The sequence below is a fragment of the Chinchilla lanigera genome, unplaced genomic scaffold (genome assembly GCF_000276665.1).
Source record: "Chinchilla lanigera isolate Chin_1 unplaced genomic scaffold, ChiLan1.0 scaffold00050, whole genome shotgun sequence".
NCBI lineage: Eukaryota > Metazoa > Chordata > Mammalia > Rodentia > Chinchillidae > Chinchilla > Chinchilla lanigera.
The window spans coordinates 2,899,335-2,911,533 of NW_004955451.1; the positions used below are offsets into that span (position 1 = coordinate 2,899,335).

The window sequence follows — 12,199 nt, forward strand, 5'->3', positions numbered from 1 at the left end:
GGCTGGGGATTTAGCTCAGCGGCAAAGCGCCTGCCTGGCAAGCGCAAGGTCATGAGTTCGGTTCCCGGTACCGGAGAAAAACCAAAAAACAAACAAACAAACAAAAAAAAAGACCCTGCCTCAAAAAACAAAAAAAGCAAAGCTATAGAAGTTGCATAAATGGGCCAGGGATATAGCTCACTGATATAAGCACCTGCCTGGCAAGCACAAGGTCCAGAGTTCGATTCCCAGTACCAAAAAAAAAAAAAAAAAAAGTTGCATAAATGAATATGCCCGCTATTCAGCAAGTTAGTATTGTTATGCCAAGCCCTTAATGGATGTGTATATGCAATCATTCAACTTTTAAGTGAAAAATACAAAATGTTCAATGAAAGTTCTAACTTATTTCCTAATAGTGTCTCAACTAAGTCCTGACAATCACACTCCAATCCAAAAGGCCGTGTCAATTTAGCTTTATTTATCTACCAATAATATAAATGTAGTTAATCTGTAGTGTTTTGGAAAGCATCATGCTAACATGTGTATTTTTTGGTATTTTAATGAAACAGAAGAAAAAGAAAATGCATGAAAATACTCAACACATCAGTACTTATATAATAGAAAGAAAAAAAAAATCTCTATGTGTCCAACCTTTTGGAAATGATACAGCAAGTGATGGCATATCAACAATGTCATATTAAGAAGTCAATTATACTTTGTGTGTGTGTGTGTGTGTGTGTGTGTGTGTGTGTGTCTTTTTGAGACAGGGTCTTGTAGTTCAGGGTGGCCTTGAGCTCACTTTGTAGCCCAGGCTGGTCTCGAACTCACAACGATCCTCCTGCCTCAGCCTCCCAAGTGCTGGAATTACCTGGCTTACTATACTTTTTTTTTTTGTTTTTTTTTTCAGGTACTGGGAATTGAACTCACGACGTTGAGCTTGCCAGGAAGGCGCTGTGCCGCTGAGTTAAATCCCCAGCCCCTGACTATACTTATTGAAAGCTGAAAATAAATATATATGGAAGGAAAGTAATTTCCTAAAAAGTAAAAACTTTTACGGTGGTAGGATTATTGATGTTTCATGCATGTGTGTAAGCATTTCAATTATTGCATTTCTTTTTTTTTTTCAATTATTGCATTTCTTACATCTAAGAAAAAGTATACAAGGTAAAGCTAGACAGATTCTTCCCTACTTTAAAAAGGTAAATTCTAAACATAAGCATACTAAAACAATCAACCAGCACAATTTCATAAACTATTATTAACAGTCAATGAAGCTCATCTACTCTGACTTCAAACAAAAGTGTAATACAGCCTACTTTTATAACTGCTAAAAATAAAGGAAGAGCAAGATGGTGGTGGACGATGGATGGTGGTTGTTTCTTTACCTGTTCTTATGAGAAAATTAGTATTTCTATTATGTTTCTTGTCATAGCCCTGATATGCATGATAGCTCTTTTAGCCAGATACTGATTTTCTTTTTTTTTTTTTGGTTTTTCTCCAGTAACCGAACTCACGACCTTGCGCTTGCCAGGCAGGCGCTTTGCCGCTGAGCTAAATCCCCAGCCCCAGATACTGATTTTCAATGGTGCTGTTATATTTTAACTGTAGCTATGGTGAAGTGGCTAATGCCAAGTAGTTTAGAAAAATACAGATTCAGGGAAAGCACAGCATTAGAAACTCTACCAAATGTAGACATCAATGTATTCATGTGTATGGGACAGAAGCGTATGAATATACTGCTAATCTCATCTGCAAGGAAAAAATAATGTTGCATTTATCCCTTACTATAGGAATGAATAACATTTAGATAAACTGAACTTCTGTAAGAGGATTACCTTGCCAGTATCACCTCCATGGGGGTAATGAGATCCTGGAGAATGTACAGGAGATGCAGATGGAGATGCAGGAAGGATATTAATGATATCAGGATCAAGATCATCTGGTGTGTCTAGTAAATCAAAGATACCCATTCCATCTGCTCCATCTATACAGGAGAAAGAAATTAAAAACTTGATTTTCCATATCCCATGATCACTCACAATAGAAGGTTAAAACAAACGTTAACCAAAATAGGTTAATTTAATCAACATTTCCTGAGTATCTATCACGTGCCAAGCATTACATGTGCTGCTGAAGCAAGTACTATCACGTGCCAAGTACTGTACTAACAGCCGTATCAATAAGGTATAAGCAGACACACAGTATGAATAATGGCTCCCAAAAGATGTCCATGTTCCAATCCCGGACATGTTACCATAAAGGATTTTGTAGATGTGATCAAGCTAGCAATCTTCAGATGGGGAAATTATTCTAGATTAAGCAAGTCAACCCTGTAATCACAAGAGTCTTTTTTTTTTTTTAAAGAATCCTACTGACACCTTGACTTTTAACCCAATGAAGCTGATTTTTGACACTTTCAGAACTTTAAGAAAACAAAGATGATCTTTTAAACCATTGTTTGTTATAGTAAATTACAAATACAAATAAATACAGTAGATAGGAAATGACAATGTACTTAAAATAAGACTGTTCACAATTAATACCCCACTCTTCATTAAGTAAAATATTCAAATTATAACAAGAAACTAAAATAATGTGTGACATATAAAGATATAAAATGAGTAATAAAGTTTAGTACAGGTAACTCAAAAGCCAAAGTATAAACATCTATAAACACTTTATGATCAATTATTCCCTTAGTTCTGATATATACATAAGCTAGATATATATAGCTTATATATAAGCTAGTGTGATGTGACTTAATTTAAATCACCATACACTTGGGGCTGGGGATTTAGCTCAGCCGCATAGCACCTGCCTGGCAAGCGCAAGGTCGTGAGTTCGATTCCCGGTACCGGAAAAACAACAACAACAACAAAAAGACAAAAAAAAAAAAAACAAAAAAAACCCTAATGTTTATCCTTAGGAAATACGTGGGCATTCGTTTCATCTTTGGGATTGGGGATTTAGCTCAGTGGCACAGTGCCTGCCTGGCAAGTGCAAGGTTGTGAGTTCAATTCCTGGTACCAGGGAAAATAAATAAATAAATAAATAAAATTACCATACACTTGTTGGTGTAAGACAACAAACATTTATTAGTTCAGGAGTAGTAAGTCTTAAATTAATTCCAGCAGCCACTCTGCCATAAAGAAGGATAAGCTTGAGAGACATTTCTGGGTAAATGGATGCACCTTCAGTCCATACTCTTCAGTGAAATATACTCGGACACACGTGTAAATACTGAATTGTTTCTATGGTGTGAAAAACTGAAACTATAAATAAGGACTAAAATGTATCATAGGTATTGTGAAGTAGAAAGAAAATTTTCAAATGGGAAGAGGGTGGGGAGAGGAAGGGAAAAGTTTAAAAAAATGAAAACAGGAGGAAAAAAATGGAAAAAAAACTTTTGCAAATGGGGAGGGGAGGAGAGGTTGAAGGGAGGGTACGGGAATGGGAATAAAAAGAATCAAGTTATTTCATGTACAGGTACAAATTCTCTATGATGAATGTGATCATTAGGTATGTCTAAAATGTACCAATAAAATCTGACTGAAAAAAAGGAAAAAAAAATTAGTTCCAGCAGGACAGCACTCCCTCTAGAGGATCTAGGGAAGAATAAGGGTCCTTGTCTTTTCTAGTATCTAGAATTATATGCACCAGCTCATGGCCCCTTCCTGCCTTCAAAGTCATAGCATATTCCTCTGACTTTGCATTCTTCTGCTTCAGTCACATGGTCTCTTCTCTTCTTCTGCGCAATACTGTATTCAAAAACCTTTTTTGGCTGTGCACAGCAGGGCATGCTTATAGTCCCAGATACTTTGGGGAATCGAGGCAGGAAGATTACTTGAGTCCAGAGAATTGAACAACTTAGGGAACACAGGAAGATTCCATCTTAAAAAAAAAAAAACAAAAAAAACAATGACCACAACCCCCGGCCCCCAAAACAAGCTCTTAAAAGCAAGTAACCTACCATTGTTAGGGTTGAAAGCTAAATCTAAATTTTCAGTGGTGTAAGTCGCTGAAGCTACTTGTACAGAAGCAGAAGTAGGAAACACAAGTATATGAGTGCATGACGTATCCTGTGGGGTATTTAGCTGAGATGTCTGCATATTTAGAGTGGTGCTTCTTCCAAATACAGAACCTGTTGATACCGAATCTATAAAGAGAATAGGAAACATTTTGTAAAAACAAACGAATAAATTTTATGTAATACTTTAAAAAAATTAAGTGCATGAATTAATTCCGATATAAACTGAAGACAGCTAACCTGGCATAATAACAAAAGAGCCTTGAGGTTCCATCGCTACTAAACAAGCACTCAGAATGCTGGGAGAGTCTGCAGCAGATATACCACACATTCTACACATGTCTTTGAGTCTTTTACTTAGAGACTGCAAGTTTCGACGACTCAGCAAACAGCTCCAGTCTGTGGGTATCAACAATTAAATTACAAAGTAAAGCACTGAACTACGGTATAGAACCAAGATTAGAACATAAAAGAAATATTTATTGATTTAAAGATTAGTGTCTAGCCAGCCATAGTAGTGCACATCCATAATCCCAACACTTGGGAGGCTGAGTTCAAGGCCAGCTTGGGCTACAGAGTGAGTTCGAGGCCAGCCTGAACTACACACTGAAACCTTCTCCCAAAAAGATAAAAAAAAGAAGTGTCTTCTTCAAAGGAGTCATCAAGTCAAAAATCCTATTGTTGATGCTAATTCAATATGCTTTATCCCTCTAACTTTAGTGAATACCACACTCAGTTACCATCTACTGAACAGCAGATGAGTTGAACAAGTAGAAAGGAGAAAAAGTAGAAGACAACAAGAATAGCTATGAACAATACATATGTGGTTCCTCTTTAAAAGCAAAAGTTCGTCTGGGCAAGCTGGTACAGCCTATATAATAGCCCTTGGGAGGCTGTGGGAAGAGGGTGGCAAGCTGAAGTCCAACTTTCCTGGGTATCTTAAGAGACTGGTAAGACCCTGTCTCAAAATGTGAAAAAACATGACTAGCAATGCAGCTCAGTGTGAAAAGCCTGGGTTCAACCCCAATCCCCCCTGCACCCCAAAGTTTTGGTTTGGAATGTGCCTGTGTTACAGTGCTTGCCAAGCACGCATGAAGCCCTAGCTCAATCCCCAGCACCACAAGAAAAAAAAATTTACTGATAACCTTTACATTTTACTCAGCATATACACTGACGTGGTCTGAATACTATATGAATATAAAACCAATTTTAAAACTAAATAATAAAACACAATTTTACCTTTTAATTCTCCATGACCAATCCTTCCCAGACGACCAATTACAACTCTCCATGGTAATGAACTCATTTGTACAAGCCCTAAGCACCACTCCCAAAGTTTCTGTAGACCAAATCTTCTAGCAGAACCTTTTTTCCGACGAGCCCTATTGAATGAAATAAAAAGGCAGCCATAAATATTTCTAACATTCATGGGATAACTTTATGGGAGGGAACAGTATTGAGGATTGAGGGCTTTGTGCATGCTAGGCAAGTATGTTCCACACTCCCCAAGCTCTAGTCTCTTACTTAATTTTAACGCTTTACACCTCTGCACAAGTCTCAAGTAAGAACATACATGAAATCAAAAGTCTGGCATGCAAGGTTTTTTTGTTTTGTTGTTTTGAGAGAGTGTCTCACTATGTTCCTCAGGCTGTCTTTGAGCTCCTGGGCTTAAGCAATCTTCCTGCCTTGGCTTCCTAAGTAGCTAAGGTATAGGGATGCATCACCAAGTCTTTTTTTTTTTTTTTCCCAAATAAACATTATAATGTGCATTTAAATGTGAAAATTTTTAAGAAAAAGTTTGTCCACAAACTACCTTAACTGACCACAAACAGTGATTCTGACACCAACAAACTTTAAAATTTTTATTTTGAAACAGGGTCTTACTCAAGTTGCCCATTCTAGGCTAAAACTCACAATATTCCTGCCTCAGCCTCCCAGAGAGCTGGAATTACAGGCATTTACCACTAAGCCCTAAGAGCAAACTTTTTTTTTTTTTAAAGGCCAATACTTTAACCTTTCCAAGACATCAAGATTTTCTCAATAGAATTCAACCTGCTGCTACAGCATGAAAACAGCTGGTAGACAAAAACTAGGAAAGATGGTTGTGGCCAAATTTGCCCCACAAGCTGTGGTATACACCAATCTCTGCTCCCTAAGTCAAAGAATAGCCTGGAAAATTTCAGACCAAACAAGACTGTTTGAGGTTTTTATATACATACCCTTAATAGGCAAATAGGTAAGGCTCCAAGCATTCTGTGGCCCAGCAACAGTAGCTAACATTTATTTGGTACCTACTATATACAAAGCACCATGTCTAATCAATTGACATGTAATATTTCATTTTATCCAAATAATCCTATGAGGCAGAAACAAGTATTCTTTAGCTTTTCCAGATGGGTAATTTTCCTAAGAACACATGACTGGTAAGTAGAAGGCTTAGCATTTGAACTTAGATCTCTCTGATTCAATCACTGTATCTCTTAACCTTTATTCCACTCCTACTTTTTTTGAACTCAAGGTAGGGTAATGGCATTATTACCTTTATTATAATGGAAAGGGTGATATTATTTCTTATCTACCATCTCTTCCTTTACACATAAGTATATTCTTTTCAAGTGTTACTTAATTAGCACAAATATCCTAAGAAATGATCAACGTTATATTGAGGGAATAAAGAAGCACTGTTCTAAGGCTTACAGACAATAAACAAAAATATAAAATTAATATTCCTAACCTGAGCATGTTGGAGGTAGGAGGACCACCAAGTTTGAGGCAGGGTGAGCAACTTAGCAAGACCTTATCTCAAAAAATAAAAAGGGGGCTGGGGATTTAGCTCAGCGGCAAAGCGCCTGCCTGGCAAGCGCAAGGTCGTGAGTTCGGTTCCTGGTACCGGAGAAAAACCAAAAAAAAAATAAAAATAAAAAAAAATAAAAAGGACTGGGGATGTAGTTTAGTGCAAAGTGCCTGGATTCAACCCCCAGGACCACCACCACCAAAAAAACAAAAACAAAAAAAAGTTCTAGTTTTCTGTTTTCCCAGCACCACTATGATCTAATAATCTAAATTTTTTTGCACATAATCAATTTTGAACTTAAAAAGCATTGTTTTATTTATTTGTCTTTTTTGAGACAGGGTCTCACTACACAGTTCAGGCTGGCCTTGAGCTCACTTTGTAGCCCAGGCTGGTCTCGAACTCCTAAGGATCCACCTGCCTCAGTCTCCTGAATGCTGGGATTACAGGCATGTGCCACCAGCTAGAAAGCATTATTTAATAAAGAAGAAAATAAAGGATAGACTACAAATCTTAGAACTGAAACACTGCACAGACCAGCTTTTCAAGTGCTCATGAGCAACGTTCAGTAGTTTTGAAATAATGTTATCAGAAATGTTTTACATGGTAACATGAGGATCATCTGATGTGACCTATTAGTTATATCTTTCATAGTAACTGATCATTATATCTAATTACTGCCAAGGAGAATTCTAAAACGATCATCATTTTCAGAAGATACACTACAATTTAAATGATTAAAATTTTCAGTCAACAATTTTAGGAAAGAAGCCAGGTGTGGCAGCGCATGCCTGTAATCCCAGCATTCAGGAAGCTGAGGCAGGAGGATCCTTTGTGAGTTCAAGACCAGCCTGGTCTACAAAGTAAGCTCAAGGCCAGTCCAAACTGCACAGCGAGACCCTGTCTCAAAAAGATAAAAAAAAAAATTTTTTTTTAGTTTTTTGTCTTTTTGAGACATGGTCCCACTATCCAGTTCAGGTTGGCCTTGAGCTCACTTTGCAGCCCAGGCTGGCCTCAAACTCCCAATGATCCTCTCCTTGTCTTGGCCTCCCGAGTGCTAAACAAAAATTCTAGAAAAGAAAGTTAAATCAGTTAACTGGGTACACAAGAAAAGTTTGAACATTCTATAGATGTATTTTTTTTTTAATTGCAGAAGGGCTTTCTAGTTCTTCGTTTCAAAAAATTTCCTCAAGCTTTATGACACAGAAGTTTGGAACCTGAATCTTTGTGTAAAAAGGTTAATCATCAAAATTACTTTTCATTATGTTAATTGTAAAATTAACTCACTATAAAAAAGTGAAAAGTATCCTAAACTCCTAGTCTTAATGTCGTTTTTTTTTTTTGTTTTTTTTTCCGGTACCAGGAATCGAACTCATGACCTCCTGGCAAGCGCTGTGTCACTGAGATAAATCCTCAATCCCAGTCTTAACGTCTTAATGAATATAACCTTTCAGTTTTTTACTCATTAAAAATTAAACATATTGTTTTCTGTGTTAAAATTTTCAATGGGATGATACAATCACACATTTAGAGAAATGTAAGTACCTATTTGGAACATCGATGTTTATGATACAAGTTTCTAAAAGTTCTCCATATAGATCTGTGCAAGATGCAAGAATCCACCTTTGATCATGTGATAAACAGTAGCCCACAAAAAGAACATTGTATTTCTGTCCAGCTTCTCCAAATGTTTCTCCTAACTCTGTCTGTTTGTCCTTCACTGGAGCCAGAATAAATGGGGGTGTATAAAGTCGAATACACTCTGGTCTCTGTAAAACAAAAAATTAAAGTACTATAGTACTAAGTAATCTTTAAAAAAAAATACATAGTATTTACCCAATTATAATTGGAAAATGAAAGCAAAATTTTTAAATTTTGCACCTAATTTTATAAAAAAGTTATACTCATTTAATAACATACTTACATCAGGGCTTTTAAGAGCAGTTTCCATGGCTAAACCTGGACCAAAGCCTGTCAATGTTTTGACGTTGGTTGATGTTGGAAGTGGTCTCCGACACTGGGTAAAAGCCGAAAAAGCCAGGGATTTTAAATGCTGGGTATAAATTTGTCTATCTTCATGCTTCACAGGTTGTAACAGGTACTGACAAGGAACAATCTAAGAAGTATAGGTAAATATTGCAAATGTTAAACTTCCATCAAAGAATAAAAGATATGGCGGGGCTAAAACTCTTAAAACTGTTTACTAGTGCACTTTAATAAAACCTAAGTAGGTTATTATCTAATGGTAAGAAAACATTAATTAACAATTCATTAATAAATCATCAACTTTACCAAAGGGCCCTGTACTAAAGGACCACCTAAAAACTTAAAATTTCCTACATGGTAATTATATTAATACCACCATGGAGTAGCTCTCTCTTGTAATTTATAAAATAAAGAGTTCAAATTTTCTTTACAAAATTTACTATGGTTCATTTTCTTCTACTTACAACCTGTCTTGATTAAAGCTCTAGCTTATAGCTAGCTGGGTATGGTGGTTCATGACGGTAATGTCAGCACTTAAGAGGGCTGAGGCAGGAGGATCACGAGTTTGAGACCAGCCTAAGCTACACAGTGAGTTCAAAGCCAGTGTGGACTGCACAGTGAGACCCTGTCTCAAAGAACTGAAGTCAAACTGGAAAAAAAAAAACAAACCAAAACAAAGTCTATAGCTTATGTAAGTCCATACTACCTTTTCCCACTTACTATGCTTATTTATTTAAAAATTGATTTATAAAGTAACAGAAGACACACTTAATGTACTCAATATAATCTTTTTTATTCCTCATTATCACTGTGGTATGACTAAAGTTTGTCTTTTATAATTGCTTTAAGATGTCTACCACAACAGCATTTAAAATCAACAGAACCTGGCATTTTGATCAATGTGAATAAGAAAAGCACTTCTCACTTTTACCTGTACAGAAACAGTACTCTTGATATGAGGAGGGAGAGTCTGGACCATTTCCAGAAAGCATCGGAGTAGCCCCAAAGTCCACACGTTAGAAGAGTTAGTGCTCTCATCTTTATCTTCATATGTAAAAGGATCAATTATATAAACAACAATTGCAGGAGGATAGGTAATTGCATGTGAATCACCATCTGTGGGGATTCCCACTTTATCCCGATCCATTGTGCTAAAATTTGTGGTAAAAATAAGAATAGAAGTTGAATATATGCTTAAGATAGCATTAAAGCAGGTTCTTACATCCCTTTCCTTTTACTGGTTGGAGGTGTTGAACATCCTCTCTGACAGTAAAGGACATCTCTTTCTTTCCACAGAACCATAAACACTGCACATACCATTCATTTCACAGTGTACAATGTCCTTTGCACTAAAATAATTAAATGACTAACTACACAAACAAATAAGAAGACTTCCTAAAAAACCAGAGTATCAAAATTGAAAGAGAGCTTAGCACACGAGGGATAAAACTGAAGTAAAGATGCATCTCTGCCTGAGAGCTATCTTAATAGTTGGCTAGAAACAAAGGTAGAGCAGAAGGAAACTCGGTTCCTAAACCTACTCAATGGTTTCAGTCATTTTTAGACTATACAAATTCATTTCATACTTCATAATGTAAATGGAGAATAAGCTGCTTCATTTTTCAATGGGCGATTTATTTTTAAAGGACACGTGTTTAGTCAGTATGTATAGATCAATCTGTGTAACAGTTGCCCACAACATACACACACACGCTTATAACACTGAGCACATCAGCATCCTGGGGAGCTGACAAATATACCTACCCTTGGACTAAACCTAATCCATAAGTCAAAAGGAAAACTCTCCAATACCTTCAGCACAAAAGGAACAAAAACTGTCATCACCATTGTTATTATAAATAATTGCAAAATCATTAAATGGCCGAGCTAAAATTCAAACCTTGTTGACTTTAAAACCTTTCAATAGGGTAGGTGAGTATCATTTTCTCAATTACTGAAATAATTTGCATAGGCAAATCTACTTGACAGTTATGTCACAGGACACAAACATCATATGGATACCTGGATTACAAGGTTTTAAAATCTTAACACCCTAAACTGTACACACCTGTAATCCCAGCACTCAGAAGGCTGATGCACGAGGATTACCTCAAGTTTGAGGCCAGCCCGAACTACACAGCAAGACTCCGTATCAAAAAACGAGAAAGAAAAGATCTTAAATCTTACCCTAAGGATTCTAAGCCTGTATGTTAAAGATATTTAAAGAGTTCTAACATTATAAAAGTTAAAATGTCAAGAATAACAAAAAAAAGCACTAAACTATAATAATGTTCTTTCTTTCACAGTGACTATCTTCTTATTTACTGTTTTGGTGTAGGGATTGAATCCAAGGCTTCAGGGATGATATGCACATGTTCTATGACAAAACTATCCCCCAGCCCCAAATATCAGGAATTTTCAAAGTACCTTTCAGACACATCAGGATGCGGTTGAGTGGGAAGTGAAGATGACTCTCCAGAAATCCCAGCCGTCTGCAGAGCTGATGATTGTTGCCCACCTAGCTGGCCACTCTGAACTGTACTTGCTTGTGTAGACATGGATCCTGAACCACTGCTGTTCATACTGCCAAAGGGGGGAAATGAAGGTAGTTTGTTTGATGATACTCCACTATTCAAGTTGGAAGATGATGAAGATGAACTTGTCGTCAAAGTTGAATTAGCTGTGGCAACTGAAGAAGATATGGCAACACCTGAAGTCACTGTCATGGTGCTGCTTGCTGTAGAGGCTAATGTAGCAGATGGTGTATTAGCACTTCCAGTATTTGTCATCTGAGGTGGAGTAATCAAAGACTGACTTGCAGGGGTAACTGAATTTGGCTGTGAAAGCAGAGAGCTGTCCAACGGCTGGGAGGCAAGATAAGGACCTAAAGAATAAAACAGGACATTTAATTTTTGATTTCACTGACCAGTTCCTCTTTCCATTCTAACATATAAATAAAAATAATCTAGTTGATACTTTTGACATTTATCTACCCTAAGTTGCTTGTTCACAGTATAGCACGTATTAGGTTTGTTTTCTTCTAGAAACCAAAGAAAAAAATTTAAAAATAGAATCATAAAAATAAACCAGTATTTTCATACAAATTAAAGAAATGATTACTATGAAAGTATAATAAAATTCTATTTCCTAGGCACAATTAATTGAATTTAAAAAACAGTATCTAGCAAATTTTCATCAAAAAACTGCAAGTGTTTCTAAATCAGAAGTTGAGGAAATACTGTCTGCACTGATAAACAATTAAAATATAAAATGAAAAAAATGTTATCAGAAGGCTCAAATTAAAAGAATGTCTAGTGACAGCCAGGTGTGGTAGTGCTTGCCTGTAGTCCTAGCACTTGGGAGGCAGCACTTCTGAGGCAGGAGGATCCTTGGAAGTTCAAGGCCAGCCTGGGCTA

General features: G+C 36.6%; 1 protein-coding gene across 1 annotated transcript in view; it reads right to left on the reverse strand.

Moving 5' to 3' along the window:
- Med13 (mediator complex subunit 13) overlaps nt 1-12,199 on the reverse strand; it is a gene marked incomplete at its 5' end in the record, with an annotated part of 116,648 nt that overhangs the window by 7,752 nt on the left and 96,697 nt on the right. Inside the window, 8 exon segments of the mRNA XM_013519377.1 lie at nt 1,815-1,963; nt 3,950-4,135; nt 4,247-4,405; nt 5,246-5,388; nt 8,343-8,566; nt 8,722-8,913; nt 9,715-9,934; nt 11,211-11,667. Of these exon segments, the coding sequence (XP_013374831.1) occupies nt 1,815-1,963; nt 3,950-4,135; nt 4,247-4,405; nt 5,246-5,388; nt 8,343-8,566; nt 8,722-8,913; nt 9,715-9,934; nt 11,211-11,667 (1,730 nt within the window).